Source organism: Canis lupus, chromosome 26 (assembly GCF_011100685.1).
Source record: "Canis lupus familiaris isolate Mischka breed German Shepherd chromosome 26, alternate assembly UU_Cfam_GSD_1.0, whole genome shotgun sequence".
Lineage (NCBI taxonomy): Eukaryota > Metazoa > Chordata > Mammalia > Carnivora > Canidae > Canis > Canis lupus.
The window spans coordinates 1,655,690-1,681,487 of NC_049247.1; the positions used below are offsets into that span (position 1 = coordinate 1,655,690).

The 25,798-nt window shown below is 49.9% G+C and overlaps 1 protein-coding gene across 4 annotated transcripts in view; it reads left to right on the top strand.

Annotated features, from left to right (window-relative positions):
- The window catches only part of STX2 (syntaxin 2), a 45,574-nt gene extending 20,130 nt beyond the window's left edge, over positions 1-25,444 (top strand). For 2 of the 4 annotated variants that reach the window (XM_038574714.1, XM_038574713.1), the window contains exons 6-11: positions 262-370; positions 1,678-1,751; positions 1,863-2,000; positions 3,994-4,104; positions 24,130-25,084; positions 25,282-25,444. In XM_038574714.1, coding sequence (XP_038430642.1) covers positions 262-370; positions 1,678-1,751; positions 1,863-2,000; positions 3,994-4,104; positions 24,130-24,303 — 606 coding nt within the window. In that variant the 3' untranslated portion in view covers positions 24,304-25,084; positions 25,282-25,444. Of the gene's footprint in view, positions 1-261; positions 371-1,677; positions 1,752-1,862; positions 2,001-3,993; positions 4,105-5,833; positions 5,960-9,167; positions 10,068-24,129; positions 25,085-25,281 lie in introns of those variants that run through there. The other 2 variants (XM_038574715.1, XM_038574716.1) reach the window with 2 other exon arrangements.
- The last annotated feature ends 354 nt before the right edge of the window (positions 25,445-25,798 follow it).

The following is a 25,798-nucleotide window of genomic DNA, read 5'->3' on the forward strand; positions in this document are numbered from 1 at the left end:
GCACTGTGCAGGCTCTGGGGTGCCAGCTGAGGTGCCAGGCTCCATCTGGTCAGCGGGGAGTGGTGGCAAGCTCTGAGTCATGATGTCCACCCATTAAGTAACAGGTGCTGGGAGAGTCCAGCACGGTGGTGCTTGTGCAGCTCTCAGTGTGGTTGCTGCTCCTGTAACAGTTGTAGTTTACCTGATACAATGTTTTGTATGTCACTTTCAGCAGAAGAAATGACTATTGTGTATTAATTTAATTTTTCCCATGTTTAATAGCATTCTGTACTATCTCGGAAGTTTGTAGAAGTGATGACGGAATATAACGAGGCACAGACGCTGTTCCGGGACCGAAGCAAAGGACGGATTCAGCGTCAGCTAGAAATTAGTGAGTAAAGGAAAATGCTACTTTTGTTAAAAGCATATTTTTTTCTGAAGTTCTGACATCAAAGTACTGTAAACATTCCATCTTTTTTTTTGCCAATATTGCAAAACCTAAGCTTTCTTGTAGCTTCCAGTTCATTGAATCACCAAAACTTTTTCTTTATTTACATCCTTCAGAAAATCCTTGGTAAATGGATTTTTTTTTAAAAGGATTTTATTTATTTATGAGAGGAACAGAGAGAGGCAGAGACATAGGTAGAGGGAGAAGCAGGCTCCCCACAAGGAGCCCGATGTGGGACTCGATCCCGGATCCCAGGATCATGCCCTGAGCCAGAGGCAGATGCTCAACTGCTGAACCACCCAGGTGTCCCTGGATTTTAAATTACTTTCTAATTAGCATTATTCTTAGAGTGCTAATCAGATTTGGAACACTTTCAGCTATCATCACTTCACACACTTTCCTGTTGCCCCCAACAGGGGGGCAGATATGGTCTCTGTGGGCCTCAGGGCACTGCATATAGGGCGAGGCAGCACAGACTGCCCTTTGTACCAGCTTGCCATAAAAGGATGCATGCAAAGCCATCAGCCTGGGAAGGGGGGCTTGGGCCTCCCTCTGGGCAGGAGGCAGTTTGCTGATCATGTAAAGGTCAGTCAGGTGGGCCACCTCCCTGTGAGCGAAGACTAGGGCTCCACAGCCAGGGCCCAAGCTCATGATGGGCTAGGTGGCCACTGGGGCTGTGCACACCTCCCTAGGGACTTGGGGAGCCTGGAACAACCACAAGTGGGAACTTCATCAAATGACATTTCAGCGACTTTACTGAAATATAATTCTATGCCATGACGATGATGTGCAAAGGATACAGGTCAGCAGCTTTTTTTTTTCTTTTTTTTTTTTTTAATTTTTTTTTATTTATTTATGATAGTCACACAGAGAGAGAGAGAGAGGCAGAGACATAGGTAGAGGGGGAAGCAGGCTCCATGCACCGGGAGCCCGACGTGGGATTCCATCCCGGGTCTCCAGGATCGCGCCCTGGGCCAAAGGCAGGCGCCAAACCGCTGCGCCACCCAGGGATCCCCAGGTCAGCAGCTTTAGTGTATCACACAGTTGTAGAACATCTTTGTTGCCCCCAGAACTACCTACCATCTTTCACTCTCTGCACCTTTTCTGTGGAGCCCTAGCCTCTATCAATCTGCCAGAAAAACATTGTTTGAAAATGTTGACAATTCAGATTTTAGTTGCTAACTTAACAGTTGAAAAAGTTATTTGTAAGTGTTGGCATGTCCTGAGTGGAGGCTCTGTTCATCTTGCAGCTGGAAGAACCACAACAGATGATGAGCTGGAGGAGATGCTGGAGAGTGGAAGTCCTTCTGTCTTCACGGCAGACGTGAGTACCTGGGAGGTTGCGGCTGCACGCCTGCATGCACTTGACCTGCATTTGATTTCCAAAGCGGCCCTGAGTTCATCAGTATTTCTCTTTTGTGTTTGTTTTCCAAAGATTATATCAGATTCACAAATTACTAGACAAGCTCTCAATGAAATTGAGTCTCGTCACAAGGACATCATGAAGCTAGAGACCAGCATCCGGGAGCTGCATGAGATGTTCACGGACATGGCTATGTTCGTGGAGACCCAGGTATCTGCACACATGTCCCTGTCTCTGGTACGGTGGCATGGACTCGTGAATTCTCACATGAGATTCCAGTATAGCCGAGAAAGCCAGGATTTTGGATCCAGTCTCAAAACTCAGAAGTTGATTGCAGTTATATTGTGAGACAGGAATGCTTAAATACTCAACAGTACGGGATTGGCTTCCTTACTTAAATTCCGTGTGTCTGCTGGACAACTTACTAGGCAGCCACAGGTGGCAGACTTTAGTTTAGAGGGATATTTAGAAAGACATAGAAATATAGTGTTGGAATTATAGGTGAAGGGGGAGATACAAAATCTTACGTGTCTATGTATACACACATCTGTGTTATCCTAGATTATGCTTGCACACATGTGTATGTCTGTGGCATGAACTCGGCTCCATAAAATAGTATTCATAGAAGGAAAGAAATATACCAAATAGTATAATAACAGTGAGATGGTGGGGATTTTAATTTTCTTCTCTAAAGTACATGTATTTTCAAGTGTCTGAAAGGAGTGTGTGTTAGAATGATAATTGGCAGAAATGTTTAAAAGAATAAGCTGGGAGCTATAGTTCATGATCAACCAGGGATGTGAGGATGGAAGGAGCATAGGCAGTTCCTCACAAAATCCAAAATCCAGCATAAGATACAAGTTGGTGTGTCCTGTTAGGTGTGTGGATATGTTCGTTCTGACTCCTGGACCTGAATCAGGCTCTTGGTGATGTTTCCAAGATGGAGTGAAGCCTGCATGTGGCCATCCACTGATTCAGGGGTTAGGATTGTGTTGATGCCCATGCCATGGGAGTGTCTGTGTCTGTGTCTTAGGTAGATTGTGTCCTCATGCCCCCAAAGGCTAGTTTTGGAATCTGCTCTGGGAGGAGCAGTCTGCTGAGATGTTTTGAACCTGATCAGTTTATTTTCTGGATTATGTGAGGGAGGACAGGAAGTCCATCCTGTATAGGACTCTTTCTCCATGTCACTGACCTTTGGAAGAACACTGTTGATTTTGAGGAGGTTTATCATAAAAATATGTGGAAATCTCAGGTTCTGTGTGATTTCTGGGAAAAACCAGTAGCCCCTGGGGCAGGGGGCGGGTTCATGGGGTAGAGCCCTTGCTTCCCCACACTAGAAGTTTCTGCCAGCTTTGTATTTTCAGGGAGTATTCTGAAGAGAGCCACTAGGCAGTAAGGACAGTATGTTGTGTTAGTAATTTTGAAAGATTTTAGAGTACCAGAGACTTTAATCTTGATGGTTCTACACCCCATGTATGACCTTAAGCTTCAGTAGGAAGATGGCTGTATCAGTTTTGTTTCACCATGTCTCCTTTTAGAAGTTTGTTGGTATTGTGTTATTTTTACTTCTTTAACTCAAACTGTGTGCATAGTCAGAACTGCTAGTAAGCTTGAGGTTTCAACACATGAGGTAATTGTACATCATTTCCCACTGCTGTACTGTCACTGCTGCAGACTGTGTGTGCTGTGGACACGGAGGCAGGTATGGTTCCCCTTCCATCCACCTCCCTGCACTCTCCTCACCCATACTCTTCCTTCATCTAGTCTACTTAATATTAAGCAGATGGTGGTCTAAGTTTACTGACATTTAAAGAAATCACCACAGTTTTCCACCCACTGGAAACGACGTCATTATACATTGTGTGTGTGTGCGTGCGTGCTGGGAAGGTGTCAGACTGTGCTCACCTTCAAAAGGCACTCCCATGCGAGAGCACCTCTCAGAATGGGCTTGATACGCCTTTAATCATCTGCATTGTCACCCGACCCTCTCATCCTCATTCAATCTTTTTAAAGTATAAATTTTGATTACTTTGTGTTGGCATGTTTATAACATTCTCATCTTTTTGTAAATGTGAGCAACATTTGGTGCTCATTCCTTGCATATGACATCCATGTGAGCACTTTATCAGTGCTCTCTATCTGCCTTAAGATATGTGCTCAGGTCATTCAAAAACATTCTCTGAATCTGAAACTTTGTTTTAAGGGTGAAATGATCAACAACATAGAAAAAAACGTTATGAACGCCACAGACTACGTAGAGCATGCTAAAGAAGAAACAAAGAAAGCTATTAAATATCACAGCAAAGCTAGAAGGGTGAGTTTGGTTTTTAAGAATTAAGGTGCATTCTTCTCTTCATTTGGCTTTAAGTGTAATAAGTCCACGTAGTCCTCCTTTAAAGGTCTTCCAGTAAATAAATTCTTATATTCTTATTTCACTTTAAAACTGAAGTGATGATTTTGCTAAAAATTTTTGAAGGTTATGTAGGCAAATGTGTTCTGTGACCTTTATGTTCTGAGTGGCTGACCTCATGTTTCTCCAGAGGCCCCTGTGCCACTATCTGGAGGGGGATGGAGAGCTAACAGGATGGGAATTTTAGAAGCTGTTGGTTACACACTTTGTTCAGTGAACCGTGGCTTCTTTCCTTGGGTTGCTTGCTAATTCTCTGGTTTGGAGGGTGAAGGGCGCTGCTGAGACTGGACATGTGCTATGTGGCTCCGAGTTCAAGCTTTGTGAATGAGTTTACCTGAATCCCGAGTGTGTGGTGTGTGAGCAAAGCTCTTCTAAGAAAACAGTGAAATGACAGAATTAAGCTCTGACTCAGGGACAAGGAAGCTCTCTATGTTCCATGGGGGTCCTGGTCTGGTAATTCTTGGCTTCCTTCTTCCCAGAGTGGAGAAGGCCCACACAAAGCACACACCACTGCTTCCCTGTCCTGGTAGAGGGCTGTGAGGGTTCACAGGGTCTTTCTGGTTGGGTGGTTTCCCTTGCACTGCCCATGGCAGTCTTGTAAGGAGGCAGTTCCAGAGTGCTGGGAGGAAGGGAAGGGTCAGGGTGCAGAGTGCACTGGGCAGGGTGCTGGCCTCCACTCAGGGGCATGCCTGGGCTCCACTCTCAAACTGTAGGGCACCACACTCTGCTTTCTCTTGGGCATATCTGTGTTCGTTCTTTGGAACATGAGAACTGCTTGTGATGTTATTCTGTATTCACACTTTTTAAAAGTACTCCTCCATGAAGTGAGGTCCTGAGGTCCACAGGTGAGTTCTTAGCCGACTTCCTGTAAAAGTCACTCACCAAGGGCAGATTGCTTCATTTCACTGTGACATAACCAGCACATCAGTCCAGTGGACATGTTCATGAACAGTTGATGGGTTTTACAAAGATAACAGCCCTACTGGGAAGTACAGACTTATCCACTGGGCAAGCCTCACTGTGCCGCACAGTGTCACCTGCTCAGAGAGGTGGGCCTGGGTCAAGAATTGTCACCATTTCTGCAGGGAAACAGCTGACACCACTTGTTCAGACTTCTCACTCTGCTCCCCAGATGGCAGCTGTCCCCCTCCTGGGCTCCTACTTTCTCCCCTGCACTGGGGGTGCTGTGTTTTCTGGGGTATGGTGGGAGCAGTGAAGGGTTTAACTGCTGGCAGTGAACACAAGTGGAACAGAAGAGGGTGAGCTTATTCCCTACATTGCTGGTCTCCTGTTGTCCTGAACTGGCCCTGTAGCTCTGTCCCAGGACTGTCGTGGGTCTCAGCCCGGGAAACTTACCCAGATACTGTGACCTGTAGATGGAGCTGCGTCCATCTCATTGATGGAAATGGATATCCTCAGGGTTCTAGAGCCATTCATCTCCAAGCCGTCTGACCTGTGAAATTAAACATCACCCTTTTAAGAACTAAAGACTGTCAAACAATGAATCAGATGTCCTGTAACTTAGATTTTAAAACCGCTTCCTGTGGATTGTTTTACTTTCAGTGAATGATGTCTTCTAATGTGGTGTGATAGGAAATTACCATAATGTAATCAGCTTGCTTTTCTTTGACAGAAAAAGTGGATAATTGTAGCTGTGTCAGTGGCTCTGGTTGCTGTAATTGCTCTAATTATTGGTTTATCAGTTGGCAAATGATGATGTGGATCACGTCCATGTGCATGCCCCCCTGCCAGCGAGGCAGTAAGTAACTAACAACTAATCTACTTATTAACTTTGCTGATGAGCTAGTAGTAATGCTTGCTCAATTTTAATGTACTTACAAGTCCTACCAGCCTGCCAGCAGAGCAGAGCGGGGCCAGGAGTATCACTTGGCAGTGCGTGTCCCTGGCTGCAGAGGCCAGTCCGGCTACCACGGGTACTGAAGGTTAATGGGCTGGTAGAGGGTCATCTCTAAACAGAGGCCTCTATCTCATGTGGCCTGTTAAAGCCTCTGGGTCCCTTGCACTCCTGCCCAAGGTGCACTCATGCTCCATGTAGCGACTACAGCACAGAGGCACTTTCTCCTTGAACTGGCATTTAATAGTTGAATGTACCTTTTAAGTTTTTAGCTTTTGGAATAGCTGCAATACCTGAAAGTTTCTTTGTGCGATCTACCCACTGGTGGTGTTACTGTGGGTTGGAAGGAGTGGAAGCAGAGTTCTCTGGAAAAGTCTAGGGCCTGAAAGTCCTTCCTCTCGCTGGTGCCCCTGTGCCAACTCCAGTGATTTTCCCATACTTCCTTACAGAAGCAGACTGTTCAGTTAGCATGCCTGGTAGTTCAGGGATTCTGAGGAGAAAAGATAATTACTGATGAAAGTGTTTTTGTCCACCGTTATGTCATCTTTCCCCAAACTTCAGTACATTTTATGTTTCCCCTTGGGTCTCTTGTTCATTTGGGAGCCTCCTCCCCATGGGAGCGCTCCGGTGAGAATGCTGGCTGGTGTGCTGAGCCCCTCGGCCTAGCGTGCCAGTGCCCCCATTTTGGGGTGCTGACGGCTGCCCTGGAGGAGCTCATTCTTTTGTCGTGAGAGCCACTGCAGCCCCAGGACAGACAGCAGACTAGAGAGGAGGTCTGTGTGCGGCTCCACCACTGTTGTCAGCCTGTGAGAGTTCTGTCCCTGAGTGCACCCCGGAGGCCCTGGGTGCGTGCTGCGTGTGGGGAGAAGCTAGCGCGGTCCATGTGCTGCCCTCATGCGCCACAAGATCACACTGGAACTTGTTTCAGAAATAGGCTTGGGGATGGTGAGTTGGTTGAAGTTTGTTCTTTAGAAGGAAGGAGGCTTAAAAAAAAAAAAAAAAGGGAAGGAGGCTTAGCACTCTGTTAGGACATTGATGTGACTTTCCTGATGCTGTCCTGTTAGCTCTGCTGGAAAAATAGCGTATATAATTTCCTTCACTAACATAATTGCATTTAAAAATATTTTTATGATTGTTTTGGATATGTATTTTCTTAATTTTTCCTGGTGTTCATAGTATGGTTATAGCAAAGATTAAAAATGATTTTTAGATTGGACCCAGTAATGGTGTTTGGTAAGGCCATTGAATAAAAGCAGGTTTTTCAGTGTGATTCTTGGGGGAGCAGTGGGCTTACTGTGGGCCCTGGGCCTGCATGGCTGGTGTACCCTCATGTCTTTCAATATGAACATAGGACAGCCCTCATTAATAAAAACACACCAAAGTGCACACCAACAATTTTTTTTTATAGAAATGCAGTGGTTGATACCTATAATACTTTGGAAAAATTAACTTATTCTTTCAGCAAATAGTTCAGCAGACCCTCCCAGTAGGCCAGACACAGAGTGTGGGCACACTGTGGAGGTGATCCTAATCCCACAGCCTGCAGCGTGGCCAGGATGGTCGATGTCCTATCTGGAGACAGGTGGAGAGCGTGCTGTGCCCATGGTTTATGTCTCCTAGGGGGTCAAGCCATGACTTTACCCCAGAACAGGGCTAGTGCCCTGGGCTGTGCTCTGCCCACTAAGGGGTGGGGGGCAGGCATGTGTTTGGCTGGAGCTGTTAGGGTGTCAGACAAGAATGTGGTGCAGTCTGTGGCATCTGGGGTGTGGGAGTTTGGGAGAGCACCTCCTCAAGCCAGTGGGAAAGGAAGGAGACGTGTGCACAGTGCCCAGACCCCCGCAGAGCAAGTACTGTGGGCAGGGAAAGTCCGAGCTCTCGGGCAGGGTGGCTGGTTTTCCCTGGGGACCTCAAGTTCATGAGCAGGCACTGAACCTGAAGGGTGGCTGCCGGTGGGAAGGAAGATGGGACCACAGGCTCGGATTGAGGTGCTGAGTGGAGTTCACGGGGCTGTGGTGGGATGAAGCTGGGGCTGTGGTCCTCATGCCAGCAACATGTGCAGCTCAGACGAGAGGGGACGTCCCCAGGGCCATGCTCCCTCGCCCCCTGAGTCGCTGACTAAAGGGTTCCCGAGGGCCTGGCCCACGGACTGTTGAGAGCTTGGTGGCTGCCAGAGCTCCTGGTGCACATGCTACCTTGGAGTCGCGGTGAGGCCTGCACGGGCTGATGGTCAGTTAGGGAGATGGCCCTGCCTCAGTGTCCTGCAGCATCCTGCAGCAGGGGTGCCCTTCATTGTTGTCACTTCTCCCAAGTCCTGGGAGGAGAGCAGGTTCCTTGAGCCACAGGTGGTTTAGCTTCCCTCTGGGCAGGGTTGCTTGTTAACTGAACCTAGCGCAGTGCTGTTGCCTGGGGGCGGGGATATGGTGGAAGACCCTCCTGGACCTCCTGGGTTTCTTACAGACTGCACGTGTGCCTTGGGCAAAACACGGCTAAGGAAGCTGTCAGCAGACGGGACCTTCATCTAGTGAAAGGGATTATAGGGAAAAGGAGGGGAACTGGGTAGGAAAAATCAGAGAGGGAGACAGGACATGAGAGACTTCTAATTCTGGGAAACGAACAAGGGGTGGTGGAAGGGGAGGTGGGCGGGGGGATGGGGTGACTGGGTGATGGGCACTGAGGAGGGCACTTGATGGGATGTGCACTGGGTGATATGCTATATGTTGGCAAATCAAATTTAAATTTAAAACATGTAAAAGAAAGTCTTGAAAGGATGTGCAGTGCGCCCCAGGAAACGCAGTCTGCAACTAGTATGATCAGTAGGAAGTGTTCATTAAGGGCCCACAGGGCACCAGGGAGGCGTTGCCTTTGCCCCGGGAGCAAGTAGCTGTTTTGACACCACCTATTTTCACTTACTGCATCCCCTTAGCATAACAGACACATGTGCATATCTCAGCTGGCCCGTGCACATTACCTGTCCACCTCTCCCTTGTCTGTGACCTGGAGGACTTGTATTTTAAACTCTCAAATTCCAGGAGGATTTTGTTAAGAAATGACATTAATGATTTCTTTCTTTGTATACCTTGGAAATTAATTAATGTTTTTCTTTATCTTTCAGAAAATGATGTTCATTATTATTTGTGTAATTATTTTGCTTGTGATCCTTGGAATTGTCCTAGCAACAACACTGTCATAGCAGCCAGATCCCAAGAGCCACTCTCTCTGGAGTCACACCACACCTGCAGCAAGTCCATGTCCTCCCAGTCCAGGACTGAGCTCCAGGCACTGTGACGTGTGGTGCTGGGTGCTGGTCTCTGGTTAGAGAAGGCCAGGGGAAACTCGAGGGACACATCATTCAGGGGAAGTCTGTGTGGGATGGGTGTGACGAGTTACCCCAAACATCCCTGGACTCTGAGCAGCACACAACAAAAATGTAACAATGTGAAACTTATTTCAATGGCCTTAAAATAAGGAATTATTGAAAATTTCAATTTTTTTTTATATTTCAGTGTTAAAAATGCATGTGAAGTTTAATAAGGAATATTTTGTTAGGAAGCTCGTAGATGTCAGGTCTGAGCTTTCCTTCCCTATCCCCTCCCAGCTAACATGCTAATTGAGACGTTTTTGTACTGTGTTTAATTTGTGTTTGTTTGCAACAAAAATTTTTATCACAGAGCTGTTTTGTAAGATATCTATAATTTTAAATGTTTATATTGTTTAATATATTAACATCTTAATTTACTCCATTTTTATATATTGAGTATTGCCTTTTGAAAGAAACTTCATAATATTATCAGAACCTCCTTTGCACAGCTGTTTACAGTTTGCTGTTGGCATAGCACACATGGGCTGCAAAGCCCCTGAAAAGTCTTTCAAGTGCCTTCTGTTGATGCTGATTTGTGAGGTTCCAGTGCACCTGACACCCCCAGGAAAGCCCTCATTGTTGTACTCCTGTCCACTCCTCTGTACTCACGTCCACTGCCCGAGATAATAAATCAGTTACTGCACTGTGAAAGACCACGGCCTTGTGTTTATTCATTAGAAATAGTGTTTATGTGCTCCTGTTTACTTCAAAGGTGGTGAGAAGACCGAGATCTCAGGCTTTCTAAACTCATAGAAATTATTTCCAGACGTTAACTCTTCTAACCATAAACTGTGTACAGATTGCTTAACTGCGCTTTAAGTGCTTACTGTTCTGCTGAACCTCAAAAGTGAATTCACAAAGTTGATAGGAATCTATGATAAACATTTGTATTGCCCATTAATGTTTTTTAGTATACTATGTGTTTTATTTTTTGACTTGTAAAACGTAGGAGTCTTACTAGCAAGTGGACAAGATCGCAGCTGGTCAGAGTTGTAAATGAATGTGAAGGATGCTCAAAATGTTACTAACTCACTGCTGTTTGTGCCTCTGTTCTGATGTCAGTTCTGACTGAGGGAGACATTTTTGATTTTATGTAGTAATTGTGAACATCGAGCAGTTTGGAGACTGCCTTATGTAATACAATTCTGCATTCCACCCTAACATCTGCATCCAGCGGCTTAGCTTAGACTCAGGTGTGAACGGATGCATTTCGTCTGTTTGCTGATTACCACTGTGTACTCAGTGTTAGGAGAGGAGTGTTCTGGCTATCACGTGTGTTTTTAAAAACCTTTAAATGGCCTGTGAATGGGGTGTGCTCACTGACATGTGCATATGTTGGAAACATGCCTTGAGGGATCTTTAAATATTTAGCAATCATGCTTGAATTAGTACAGCTTCTGTGCACTTGTCTGTGTAATCATGTCCGTGTGCAGATGGCGTCCCTGTGGATACTGGCCTGCGTCTTCCTCCAGTCCTGCTTCTGCCTCATACCAGTGCTTGGTTCTGGCCACTCACCCTCCATCTGAAGGCCTTACTGGATCTGTGCTTTTGTGGATGAAGTTACGGATTTCTTTTTAAATAAACATTTATGTCAGCAGCACGTCTGTGTGTGTAAGCCTCAAGCACCTGTTTGAGGTGAGATTTTTAAAAATATACCTACAGGTTTGTGTGTTACTTTTTATCATTTCTTCAAATATTTTATGTTTACATTAAAAAAAAAAACTGCCAGAGAACCGAAAAAAAAATTTACTTTCTGTCTTGTCAATTCTGGAAAGATATTTGGGGAGATACTTAATTGCATATCCATTAATAAATTGTTCTACTAAGAAAATTACTTGTGGCCATTATTATGTATCATAATGTAATGTGATTTGATGATGTTAGGGCTTTTGATACATTTTGATTATTTGATGATTTGTGTTGTTATTACAGTTCCTCTGTGCTCACGTCTCAGATGTCAGCAGTGCGTGTGGAGAAGCCTGTCTGGGTTCTCTGCTTATGACAAACGCTAATTCAGGGGACTTGGGTTATACTTCAGAGTCACTGGCTTCAAAGGCTTATGTCCACTCGACGGATTCTCCTTTGTTAATGGGGTGGGGGATGGAGTGCCCCAAGCTGTTCATTGTCTGTATTTCTTAATCCTCTTTCAGAATTTTTCTTAAGTGGGATTTCCTAGATTCATAATCCTTAAATTCTAAAGTGATGTTCAAAACCCAGAATTGTAAAGAAGAAAGTGAACTCAGCCCTGGAGGGAGCAGGTGGTAGAGCCAGGTTGCCAAGCCCCTTCCTCACTGTGTCTCCTTTCTAATTGCCATCTTGATGTACACATTCAGTAAGCTCCTCCATTTGTACTTCTTATATGTAGTTTAGAAGGTAAAGTAATGGATTTTGTTCATTTGAACCCTCTGGAGCTTCTGGGGGGAGTCTGAAACTGGCCCACTCTGAGGACAGGGAGGGGCCCCAGATGGACAGGCGGTGGGTGCAACAGGCAGGGAACTCCCTCCAGTCTTGTCCCAGGTGACGAGGAGCAGGGTTTGGCCCTGTCTATCAGCATTTGGGGTTCACGGGGAGGCCTTAGTGGGGTCCCACACCGTCCACCTGGCCTCAGCGCCACATGCCCCTCAAGGCTGTGGCCTGGAAAGTTGCTCCCACTCTCCCACTGTGGGAAGGACAGCGGAGCCCCATCCCAGGGATGGGAGGGCGAGGGACCGCCCACAGCCCAGGCCCAGCTGTGGGTTGGCTGTCCTCTCTGTGACCTCTGCCAACATTTCAATGCATCTAAAGTAACCACCTCCCATGAGCTTGAAACAGGATCCAGTTGGAATAGAATTCATACCTGCAGGGTTGCAGGGCAGCCCCAGGCCGGCAGCGGGCCAGGGCTGAGGGGTGCAAGCTGGGCCCGGGCCAGTGCAGAGGGCATCCCTGGCGTCCCTCGGCCCCTCCCACAGCAGCCTGCAGTCCACCCTGCACTTGGCTAATCCCACTGCTCCCTGTTAGCTTTGGCCCGTGTGCGCGGTGCAGAGGAGACATGCAGGGCTCAGGGCTGATCACGGGCGAGCCCACTGGTGGTGCCCGCGATGGCCATGGATACATCTGGAGCTACTAGGCTCCAGCCGCCCTCCACCTTGACCTCAGGGCCATGGAGAGCCTGATGCCTCCATTTCTGCCCTTGGGCTGGGGCCACTGCAGGAGAGGAGGTGCGCTCAGAAATTGTAGAAGGTGGCTCAGGCCTTGACTTCCCCACAGGGTAAGTTCCAGAAAAGGCTGCCTGGAGTGCTGGAGAGGTCTGCCCTGGGTGTGCCCTTGGTCCCCTCTGAGAGAGGAGGTGGATGGGGTACTGAGAACCTCGAGGGACCACCAGCCAGAGCGGACAAAGAGTTCCACACCGCCTCTCCCCCAACAAGCGGGCCAGGCCTCTGCATGTTGCTTGTTTCCCACTGGGTGCCCGGGGCTGCAAGGCCTAACTAAGGGCAGACAGATGTGGGAGGTGGCAGGGGTGGCCTCTGTGCCATCTGCCTCCATGTGCTGGGGCTTGCTGTCTCAGGGTTCAGACCCTGGGCAGACCCTCCCTGCAAGAGTCTGCTGGGACCAAGCACCCCCAGCTCAGGCAGCTCCAGCACCCACCCGAGTTCCCTGGGCTTCCTTTGGCAGTTAGGGTCCGGACCTGGACCCAGGATGCCCCAGGCCACGGCTGCTTGTGCTGTAGGCTGGGGCAGAGCAGCAGAGTGCCATGAGTTCATCTATGATGCCTGTATACTTCTATGATTTTTGGTAAACTTATAGGCTTATGTAACCACGCACCCTCCGGCTTTAGGATATTTTACACACATGCACATGCACACACAGCACTAGGAACTTTGCAGAATGCTTCCTCTTACTGACTCTGTCTTTTCTGGACATTTTGTGCACACGGACTCAGTCCAGCTGCTTTTCAACATCCCGCTAGTGGGGTCCATCCATTCTGTCCCACAAATCCCTAGTTTATTCCTTTTTATGGTTTTTAGTGTAAACCACACTTTGTGTATCCACTTAGCACATCATGGACATTGGAGCCGACCGCACGTCTAGCCATGGTGAGTGGTGCTGCCTGAGCATTGCGTACATGTGTGTCTGTGGACATACGGTGTCCTCTCTCTTGGGGACATTCTAGGGCCACATGAAGGTGTAACTTGCTAAGAAACTGCCAAGCTGTTACTGCATCTGCAATACCCTTTCCCAGTCCTGCAGGCAATGTGCAGGGACCCCAGACTCCGTGTCCTCACCAGCACAAGGTGCTTTGTGTGACACCGCACTGTGCTGTCCGCTGTGGCTTTAATCTGCATTTCCCCCAGCTCGTGAAGTGGAGCACCTTTTCATGTGCTTATTTGTCATTCATTGATGTCTCCTAGTGAAATATCTGCTCAAACCTTTTGTGCTTTTTAAAAATTGGGCCGTTGGTCTTTTTGAATTATAAGAGTTCTTTGTATGATCAGACAATAAAATTACAATTTAAAAACAATAAAATAGGGATCCCTGCGTGGCGCAGCGGTTTAGCGCCTGCCTTTGGCCCAGGGCGCGATCCTGGAGACCCGGGATCGAATCCCATATCGGGCTCCTGGTGCATGGAGCCTGCTTCTCCCTCTGCCTGTGTCTCTGCCTCTCTCTCTCTCTCTCTCTGTGACTATCATAAATTAATAAAAATTTAAAAAAAAATAAAAAAAAAATAAAAACAATAAAATTATTGTTTGTACATGACTTGTGTCTTTCAAAGTCTTAAGAGAAGAAATGAGAAAGATACACCTGCAGTGCCTTTGAGGAATTCCTGTATATATTTTTTTTCCATCAAATTTGGGAAGTTTTTGGCCATTATTTCTTCAGATATTTTTTCTGATCCCTCCTCTTCTTGCCTTCTGGGATTCCTTTAATACATATCTTAATATTCTTATTGTTGTCCCCCCTGGCTCTGAGGTTCCATTCATTCTTTTCCACATTTTTTTCTTTCTGTTTTTCATATTGGGTAACGTCTACTGATGTAACTTCAGGTGCTCTGATTCTTTACTACCTGGAATCCACCACAAAGCAAATCTGTTGCTGATGCTGCACTTTTCAAACTCTGGAGTTTTCATTTGGATCTTTGTTTTTTTAAAAAAATAATTTCCATCTACTTGAGAGTCATTGATTCATTGCTGTCATACTTTTAATTCCCTAAGCATGATTTCCTTTGGTTCTTTAGTCATATACACAACAGCTGCTTTGAAGGATGCCTGGGTGGCTCAGTGGTTAAGTGTCTGCCTTTGGCTCAGGTCGTGATCCCGGAGTTCCAGGATCAAGTCCCACATCGTGCTCCCTTCATGGAGCCTGCTTCTCCCTCTGCCTATGTCTCTGCCTTCTCTCTATCTCTCATGAATAAATAAATAAAATCTTAAAAAAAAAAAAAACAACAGCTGCTTTGAATCTTTGCACAGTGAGCACCTGAGGACAGAGTCTCTATTGCTTTTTCCCTGAATAGGGACCTGTTGGCATAAAATGAATAAACTTTAAAAAAATTTTTTTTGAGGAAAAAGGAAAAGAATTTTATTCAAGCCCCAGTTAGGACGGCTGCTCAGGATATACAGTCTTCATGAAGAAAAGTCCTCTGGGGAAGGAACATTTGGGGCAGGGTTAGAATTTTTTTTTTAACATAAAGTTACAAATCATCATGGTGAAAGACATTCCAGAGAGTTATAGACTATCCTGTGTGTTTAGTATGTGAGGCTGCATGGCTCCATCTTTTGGAAACTTAGGGAGATTTTACTCTTATTTTATGTTTGAGATTCTTCGCTTAAGGTAACTTGCTAGCGAACAGATGTTCAGTGTGTGCTCAGGGCAGAACCAGAGTCCCTACTTTGAGGGGTGGCAAAGTCCTTCTGACCTCAATAGATGTTATAGCTTCCCTGGGGGCCCGGGAGGAGGGCCTGCAAACCTAAAGTTGAAGATTTCCTTGAAAGTTTCCTATCTGGGGTGCCTGGCTGGCTCAGTTAGTGGAACATGCGATTCTTCATTTCGGGGTTGTGAGTTTGAGCTCTGTGTTGGGTGTAGAAATGACTTAAAAATAAAATCTTTAGGGGGTCCCTGGGTGGCTCAGTGGTTTAGTGCCTGCCTTCAGCCAAGGGCATGATCCTGGAGTCCCGGGATTGGGTCCCACATAGGGCTTCCTGCATGAAGCCTGCTTCTACCCCTGCCCGAGTCTCTGCCTGTCTCTCTCTCTGTGTCTCTCATGAATAAATAAGTAAAAAAAAAAAAAAAAAAAAATATATATATATATATAAACTTTTTTAAAAAAAGGAAAATTTCCTTTATTTTATCATAACACACCTTAATGTTGTTTCACACATCTTACAGCCTATTGTTTAAAACTGGACACTTTAGATAACATCTTATGTCTGCGTGTTGTCACAGTGAAAGCTGCAGAATGTGGCTGTGTTCTGGCCCCTCCGTGCTGTGTCTATCCTGGTTCCCTAGTCAGTTCTGTTTCTTTACTTCTTGCTTTTCCTTCAAGTCTGCCTTCCAAAGGGTTCCCTTTGTCTGCATGTGTTAGTGGTCAGCCAATGATTTGATGGAAGTGGTTCAACCGCCTCAAGCCAGGAGGGCTTCCCTTCTCTGCTGATGAATCTGAGCTCAGTGGGCAGTGTTTTCAAGTGTAGGCTGTTTTCAGGTCACCATGGCTTTTACTATCTCTGGGACCCCCCAAAGTATGTTTCGTGATGGGTGAGGGGCCGCAGTAGGCCGGGTGTGTGTGCATGCTTGCAGTCTCTATGCCACCCTTCCCCTTCCTTGCCCTCCTCTTGCCCCATGCCCTGGAGGCTGACCCCTCATGCCACATCACCTGGCCTCTTGCTCTCTGGCCTCTGGCCTGGTTTGGCCAATGGGAAGCGCAAGGAGGAGGAGACCGGTGGGGTGTTTGTTCGCTGTCCCCACCTTTCTTCAGGACCACATCTGTGTTAGCAGCTGGGGAGTTTGTTAGAAAATACTGCAGACATGATAGACACGTGCTGTTCCCAGCTCTGGAGGTTGGATGGCCGAGATCAGGGTGCCAGCATGGGAGGATGAGAGCCCTGCTCCTGGGGACAGACATCTCCCTGTGCCTCATGTGGCAGAAGGGCTGGGAGCTCTGTGGGTCACACGTGAGGGCACTAATCCCGTTCGTGGGGGCGGTTCCCTCATGACACCATCACCCCCCAAGGTCTCACCTAACACCATCACACCAGGCATTAGGATTTCAAGATGAGAATTTGAGGGACACACACATGTTCAAACCACGGCAGCAGGGTCCTGCTCCGGTTCCCACCACATGGGGACTCCAGCTCTGGGAACATTAAGATCCCCAGCCTGCTGCATCCGTGTGCATCCTGCCCTTACGTCTGAGAAGAGCCCTCTCTGAAATGTCTCCTGGTGTAAGTAAGCTCTCTGCTATAAATTCTGTTTCTTACAGGGCCCTGTCTGGGGCAGAGAGAAGCAAGGTGGCTGCCAGGTGCTTGGCTCAGGGGACGGGGCGGTGGTGGGGCTGTCTGCTGAGGGGGAGTGTGGAGGGGGTGTCGGGGGCTAACAGCCGAGAGCTCTGCTTTGCCAGCACCAAGTCTGTCATGCCCTCAGGGGAGAGACCCCTGTTGTCCCAGAGCCACGTCCAGGACCTGAGGAATGTCCCAAAGGCAGAGGGAAGGTGCCAGGCACTCGGTGCCGCATGGCCAGGAGGTCCCAGCCTCTGTCCCAGGACAGTGAGCCCACAGGTGCCAACAGGAGTGCAGCTGGGGGTGGAGGTGCTGCCACTTGGTCTCTGCCCCCGGCTCCTGGCTGCGGCCTGTCCTGGTGGGTCGGGCGACACTGCTGGCTGCTTCTGGTGGCTGTGCGGAGTTTCTGGTGTCGTTGCTGCTGGAGGAGGTTTTGGGGGTTTGTTTCCAACTGTAGATAAGGAGGGTTCGCTTATTCCCAACCCCCCCAATCTGTGGCACCATAGCAGTTCAGTGGGAGGATGTGGAAGCAGATTTTTCCCGTGTGTCCTCCAAGAGGAGTTGTCACGGGACTGTGATTGCAGGTGCCCACTGTACGGAGATGCCCAGGAGCATGCATCTGAATGCTGGGACATCTCGGAGGGTGCAGGGCTGGGGGCTCAGGGTGGGCAGCACCCTGGACAGATTTGAGCATCCTCCTCCCCCTGCCCTGGCTTCCATGGGTTCTTTGGAGACACTTTTCTAGAGAAAATGCTGTGACATCTGTGCTTCTGAGCTGTGCAGTGGGCGTCCAGACAGTGATCCGGAGGGAGGGAGAGAAGGAGGGTGGGCGGGCTACACGCAGGCTGTGGGGCAGGAGTGGGCAGGGCCCCTGCTGTTCGCAGCAGAAAAGGAACGTAGGAAAGCCCTGCTCCCCAGCTGACTCCTGGTGCCATGCAGTTGGAGTTCTGGGCCTTTCTGAGCATCTGTGGCAGGAAGTATAGACATCCTTATGGCTTCTGTGGTTTGCTCCACCTGCTTCTTAGTTCGTGTTGTTCTGATGTGGGAAGCTCTGCCTCCTTCCCCCCAACAAAGAGGTGGGCATGCTCCTCCCTCCTTGTTTCCCTGAAACATGTAGCTCTTTGGCTTGACAACATATAGTACACCTGCGTGCCAGGTGGTATTCCGTGTAACAGGGACAGAGTGGTGAGCCGTCCCGGGAGAGTCCCTGAGCCCACGGGGTTATTATCATCTCGAGGAGGGGGACGGGCAATAAACAAAGTGGTGAGGTAGAGTATGCAGTGCACTCGGTACGGTGGAAGTCTCACAGGGGGTGAGGAGGGTGTGGACCTTAGACACACGCATGTAGGGAGGTCCAGGAGATCGGACTAGAGGTGATAGCTGAGTGGTGGCACGAAACAGGGGAGCCTGTGATCCATTTGGATTCTGGGGGAGGAGTTTCCAGGCTGAGGAGTAAGTAGGCACAAAGGCCCTGCGGCAGGTGGCTGCCTGGGGTGGCAGGATGTGAATCAGACAGTAGTGTGTGTGCTGGGGGTGGAGGTGGGGAGCCCGTCATTCAGTGCCTTTAGGCCTTCCCAGGGACTTTGGTTCTCGCTCTGACAATAATGGAAGGTTGGAAAGTCATGTGTAGATGGTTGGTCTGGCTTTCATGTACTGAAGGCATCGCCCTGACTCTAGTACTGAGACCTATCAAAAGGGCCAGTTAGGAGGTTATGGCAGCACCTTTCACAGACCACAGTAGAAGGTCAGCCAGATCCCTAGGCCATGTAAGGAGATCCTCAGATACGTGAAAGTGCTGGCCCTGGGGCCCGGGTCCGGGGGCTCTGGTTCAGGACACTTGCTGAGGCCGGGGCCCATGCTGGGCAATTCATCGTGGCCACAGCTGACAGCTGAAAGCAGGACGTGGGCCCCACACCCTCCCACCTGCTGCCCATCTCACTGGGAAGCGGAATCCGAGTGGGATATTTGAGGAGCGTCTTGGCAGAGGTAACAGCAGCTCTATGGCCATCCCCTCCTGCTGGGGACAATGTCCTGTGGGACTGACTGTGCCTCGGACCTCCACGATCTGGCTCATGGAGCCAGAACTGCACAGCACAGAACTGGGTGGTCCCTGGTTTCCCAGGTTAGTGGATAAGCCCTCTCTGTGGAGAGGCTGACCCTCGGCCATGCACGCCCCCTGCCCCTGAGTTAGCGAGAGCCTGGTTCCCACGCTGCACCTATGAAGGAGATGGAGGGAGGGAGGGGGGAGGACCCCTGCCTGCGGAGGGAAACAAGAGAGGTGAGGCTCAGGGAGGTGGAGAACCAGGGAAGGAGGTCAGGAGGTGCCTTGTTAGGGCCACAGCCTTGGTGGTGGTGGGGAACTTAGAGAGGTTTCCAAGTGCCAGGAGCTGGGGTGTTAAGAAAGACCCCCAGAGATTGCCACAACCTCTCTGCAAATTTACAGTTACTCTGAAATAAAAAAGAGTGAAAGAAAGCACTTCTTTGGATTAGGAGTCAGATGTCCCAGAGCTTTTGCAAGAAGCCAGCCTGGAGGTGGTAGCCAAGAGCATCCCAGCGAGGCTGGCCCTGAGGGACCGATTAATGGGTTTCTTCTCAACGACTTCCCACTTGTACTCTGTATTTGCCTTCCAGAGGGAGTTTTCACAGCTCCACCCCAACCCGGGTGACACAGCCAGGGTCACGGGCCTTGGTCCTCTAACCAGGGGGCATGTATTGTCTCTTTACATCCTGTGATGCCAGGAGGCCCCTGAAGGCTGTCTGGACCTCTTGGCCAAGTCTTGTGACCTTCCGGGGACAGGGTGCATGCCTGCACAAGGGGCCATGTGGTGCCCTTAGGCCCCTGCCCTGGCAAATAGGCTCCTTTGTTTAAAATCCTGCTCACTAGCCCTTCTCACATTTTTCTGATTAATTGAGGTAAATGCATCTGTAGGCAAAGGAGACACAGACCTGAGGGAAATCAGAGCCAGATACAATGTGTATGTAGATGATGCTGGGATCCCGATTTGAACAAAATCCACTGGAGTATTTCTGAGATAACCAGACAAATTTGAATTTGGACTGGGTATTATGGGCTGATAGGAAGGAATCAGCGTTAATTTTGTTGGATGTGATAAGGCCATGGTATCACATTAATAAAAAGTCTGTGTCCTTTTTTAAAAAAAGTATCCAGAATATCATCTGCTCCACGTTTTCAAAAAGCCAAAAGCAGAAAAATTAGCAAGGAAGTGTTGCCTCTTGTTGGCATCAGGGGGAGAGAAAGACTCTTGGGTGTTGGCCCCAAGGGGCGTATTTGCATTCGGGGTGAAGGAAGGTGGCAGGGCTCATGGGATGGGTGATGACCAAGTTGGGGAGGTGAAGGGTGAGGTGGGCCCTGGCAATGGGTATCAGGGGGACGTGTGGGACGTTAGGTCTGGGGAGGCAGGAAGGCCCGAGAAAGAAGGAGGGTTCGTTCCCTTTGCAGAATATTGAAAACCTAAAGCAATGATTCATACCTTTATTCTTTTAAGCTAAGAATCTACATTTTGGGGTCTTAAATGTGTAGATATGATTGTCCTCTGACCCGGATGCCCACCCTTGTTCATTTCTAAACAGTGTTTTCAATTTTGACTGTCTCGCTAACATGGGTGTCAGTGAGAGAACTTCTGAGTATGCAGGACAGAGGATGGCTTGCTTGTTTGAAGAAAACCAAGAGGCAACAGGGGTATAAGGGGACTTTTAAGTGGATGGAGATAAGCTTCAGCATTCTGGGTAGAAAGACAAATATTTTAGGAGCAATTTTTTTCCTCCCATATTTTTGAAAATGCCACCCAGTGATTCTCTCTCTTTTTAAAGATTTTATTTATTTATTCATGAGAGACACAGAGAGAGGCAGAGACATAGGCAGAGGGAGAAGTAGGCTCCCTGTGGGGAGCCCATTGCAGGATTTGATCCCAGGACCCTGGGATAACAACCTGAGCTGAAGGCAGACACTCAAACTCTGAGCCCCCCAGGCGCCCCACCCAGTGATTCTCCAATTCATCTAGGAAGAGTGAAAATGAGATTTCTGATGATAAAAGCTAATAAGGAAGGATCTCCCATAAATAACATTGAAAGGTATTGTGACACAATAAAGAAGACGGTTCAGCGTGGTGTCAGTGGCGGGGCATAGGAAGCAGTGAGGAAATCATTGGAACTTTCTAGCAGGTTTGATGGCCTGTTACGTCCCCTCCCATGACGTCCCCATTCCTGCACCACATCTGCCCATCTGTGCCAGGTCTACCGTTTGCATCCTCAGCATCCACGTGCATCCTTGGCCGGGTTGCCTCAACTCCCTGGGCCTCAGTTTCCTGATCTGTGAGTTGGATCTGATGGAGATGATGGCACCGGCCTTGTGGAGACGGTTGAATGCACTTGTGGTTGTTATTTGGAAGAGGTAGGCTGTAGTCACTGCAAACAGTAAGCAGGCAACAAGGTCTGTTTTCCATTCTACTTCGTGATTCTATCTGATTTACACAGACTTAATATTATTTATACTTGTTTTTGTTGAGGGGGAACACATAACTTAGACATTTTATTTACTGTGTCAAAGTGGGGAAATCGTTGGACTTGGTGCGTTGACACTGTTGTGCAGGCAACTGTACTCGCTAGGCCCTCGTGTTGTCCACTGGAGGAACCCTGCGCCCCACAGCCTCTCACCTACTGTCTGCGTGGATTTGCCTGCTGTGCGTGTGTTGGGTCACACCCTGTGTCCCCCCCACCCCCGCCCTGCTTCCTTCTCCCCAAGTGAGGTCCTCACCACCTGCAGGAAACCCCCACCTGCAGGTACCCCGGCTCCAGTGCACTCCTTAGAGACAGCACCACCTGGTGGACCCTGCTGCTGTCTGCAGCCAGATGGGACCACCTGTTTTGTCCGGCCACCCAGCAGGTGGATGGCCTTCACCTGCCATCTCCTAGGGGCCGTGGACAGACAGGGCAGGAGGATCCCAGGGATGGACAGGGCAGGACGCTCTTGCTCACAACTTGTGCTCTGGCAGAGAGATGGACTTTGGATGCTCATAAGTTGGGGGTTGTGCAGAACGCAGCCTTGGGGAGTTTGCTTGTCCAGGGGTGTCCCTGTTTTACTGGGGATGGGTGTAGGGACATGTGCTGATCTCTCCAGAGCTCAACAGACCATACACTCACCTGTTCATTCACCAGGTAACTAATGAACTCACATGGAGATGTCCCCCTGGTCCCGCTGCCCCTTGACAGGCTGCTCTCTGCATAGACCCTGGAAGCACCCTGTTCTGCTGGGTGGTGTGGGGTCAGAGCCCAGGGAATTCTGGGCTCGCAGGCAGGGTCAAGTGGGGGAGCATGACAAGCAGGAGGGAGCCATTTGCCCAGTGTGCTTTCTGGGGTGGGACAGCTCTATGGGAGCGGGGAGCAGCTGCTGGAGGCAGGACCAGTGAGGACAGTGGCATGATTGGCGGGGTCAGGTGGTGTCCTGCCTTCCTTCCTGCCAGGGTCAGGCAGGTGACATACCCAGCTGGTGAGGGGGGAGCAGGAGGTGCCACGTGGGCTCAGCTCCTGGTTTCTCTTGCAGGAAGTGAGGCAGCTTTCTTGGAGTCATGGAAATGTGGCCACGTGCTAGGGACAGTGGGGCCAAGAGGCTGGGTTCTATGGCCTTGGGGCATCCCCATGCCAGCACTGAGCACAGGGCCCGTTTCACGAGGGAGAGAGCTGTGAGCCCACTAATTTCAATTCCCACTCATACAATAGGCACATCCAGAGTGATCCTTCCTCCCTGAGGGGACAAGAGGGGAGTGGTCGGGACATTTCATTTCTGAAAGTAGGGGGGTAGGCAAAGCAAATGAGTGTTTTACAGCCAGCCAGTGCATGGAATCAGCTGTCCTGAGGAGCCCTAGCCCCCGGGACCTAGTTTGGGGGTAGCGTCTATGCAGATGGAAGTTAAGACCAGGTCACACGGCAGTGAGTGGGTCTTGATCCAATGACTGGTGTCTTCACATGAGAAAAGACTCAGATCTGTCCACATAGAGGAGACGCAGGGAGTGGCCCCTGAGGCCGGATGCAGGGATGGGAGTGATGTGTCCACATGCCCGGGGTGCAGGGGAGCCAACAGCCGCCAGAAGCTGGTGAGGAACCAGGAGTGGGCCCTACATCTGAGTCCCGGGGGGAAGCTGTCTGCGCACACCTGACTTCGGACCTCTGGCCTGCAGAACTGTGGGCACACTTCTCCGCTGTGTTTGGCCCCAGTGCATGAGACTCCCTAACCACGCTCCAGTTTGCACTGGGTCTCCGTGGATAGGAGGCACACAGGGAAGTGGTCTGAAGCTGGGGTCGTGCCTGATGTAGCAGGAACTGGAGCACAAGTGAGGTTTGGAAGCTTCCTGACCAGCCTGATGGACGATGGGCGAGCCCCTTGGCAGAGCTGGGAGCACCAGGGCCTGTTCCCCAGGGCCTCCCTTCATTTGTTCCATGTTGTTCAGGGCTTGGGGTTCTGCAGCCTAAATGGTGAGGTCAAAGGGCATGAGCCAAAGGAGGAGTTTTTTTGGCTCCCATGACTGACAGGTCCAAAGGGTAGCCCCGGCTTCAGCCGGATGGACACCAAGGCCTGGCTCTGTTGCAGGGTCCAGACTCTGGTGACCACCTCCCCCTCACCCCCCAGACCCTCGTGTCCTCCTGGGTCTCATGCTCAGCAGTTTCTCTGAGCCCCGGCTGCTCAGGGTAGTGTCCCTGTCCCCGTAATGCTTGGAGAGACCACTCCGTTCCCAAATGGCACCAGCCGATTCTGTGGTCGACTCTCAAGGGAAGACTTCACGGGATGGTTGTCCCACCACGGCCAGGGGGACACGGTCCTGTGCTCTGCCTGGAGCTGCGGCGTGGGGTCAGCGGCCCCTGTGTTCATGGACGGAGCATGGCAGAAACCGGTTCTCAAAGGAAGGAGGGACCTTGTGTCCTGAAGATGGTGGAATGGGTACTGGGTGCAAGTTTGTGAATCCCAAATTCATGTGTTGAAACCTAACCCCGAGTGCGGTGGTGTTGGGAGGTGGGGGCTGGGCAAGGGGCTGAAGTCCTGAGGGTGGGGCCCCCATGCCAGGATTAACCCCCTTATAAAACAGACCCCAGCGCCATGCCAGGACACAGCGAGCGCACGACCATGGCGGCCCTGTCCCTACACCCCCTGTGACTGGGGCTGACCGCCTCCCACCCCGCTCTCTGGGGGACGGCTGGAGAAGAGTCTGCACAGAGACCTCGTCTCTCCTGTTTGGCAGGTCCCGGTGACCAACGCTGGGAGCAGCTGGAACTCCTGTGCGTGGCCGCCCTGTGTGGCCTGGGCTTCCACACAGCGTGGCGGTGGATCCCAAAGTGAGCATCTCCGAAGGACCAGGCAGCAGCTCTCCCCTGTGACCCAGGCTTGGAAGTCACACAGTGTCACTTCGGCATAATCATTGGCCAGCTCGCGTCCGAGTGGTAGGAGCACAGACACCACCTCTGCACAGCAGCAGCGGTGACATCCTTGTAAGGAGACCCCAGGGGACAGGGCCAGTGCGGACTTCTTGGAAACCAGGGTCTGTCTGGTGTGCTGGCTGCTGGCCCGGTATGCAGGAACCCCGCGCAGCCGGCTTCCTCCACCAGAACCTCCGTGACCCAGGCTGGAGTTCGCCCGTGGGGGTAGATGGCGCCCTCCACCCATGAAAGGGTATGTCCCCGTACTAAGCCGTGGGACACATGAGCATGACCTCATGTGGGACTAGTGTCTTTGTAGATGTGATCGCATCAAGATGAGGTCCTAGCCCAGTGGCTGGCAGCCTCGTGGGAAGAAGTTCATGGAGAGAGTCACCAAGGGACAGAGGCCCCATGAGGGTGCAGGCAGAGAGGGGACTCCCAGGGGCAGGAGGATGTGGAGGGGTCCCCTGCAGGCTTCGGGGAGACCTGGCGCCTCCCACACCCAGATTTTGAACTTTTAGCTTCTGAACTGGAGGAGGATACGTTCCCTTCCAGCTGCCTGGTTTGTGTGCTTCCTATGGTAGCCAGTGAACAAGACAGTATGTATGATTTTCTCAAACTGGAATTCCTCGTGGGGTGTCAGAGGCCCAGCTGGTCCATCCCACCTGCCTCCTTCTATCCCACGCCGCTGCCCGCCAAGCACGCCCAGGTGGGGTCACCTTCCCATCCCTGTGCCAGAGAAATGAGATGGGACGACTGCAGAGCCAAAGAATGCACCATGTAAGTTGGGGGAAGCTCCTCAGGAGACAATTGGGGGGCTGTTGCAGAGTGGGGGGGATGCAGGCTCAAGAGGGGACGTCAGAGGTGTCCAGTACCAGGAGCTCAGAGCAGGGGTGGGGCAGCTTCCTGAGGGAGGCCCCGCCTCAGAGGGGCCCACGCTGACCCTTCAGTGCCCTGCTGTCCTCCGCATGTCCTAGTGCGGCCACACCCCATGGACGGGACGGCTTGAATACTTCCCTGTGGACCTGGCCAAAGGGGTGGAGATCATGGTCCTGTTACCTGATTTGGGGCTGTTACCTTACACGTCTGTAGCGTGGGACCTGCTTCTGTCCACGGAAGTGAGTGTTAACTGGAGAATAAAGCATGAATAATTGAAAACAAAGCTTTTGAAGTTACTGCATGATGTTTAAATAGCCTGTGGCTGAAGCAAACTTTTAAAACCAGTCTCTTGGTAAAAGAGGAAGAAAAGTAAAGTGAGGGGATATAGCTCAGAGCAGACGCTGGAAGGAAGCAGGGCAGGGCTCACATCCAAGTGGATAGTAGCATTCAGATGAGGCAATCTGGCTGCATTTAATGACCCATTGCTGGTGTATTTTTTTGTGCCATATTTTGGACTTTCTAAAACTCAGTGCATATTTGTTAGAAGAACAAAACAGTCAAGGCTCAGAGCTAGGAGTTGCCAACCCAAACGTCCCCTTAAATAAGTGTCTGGAA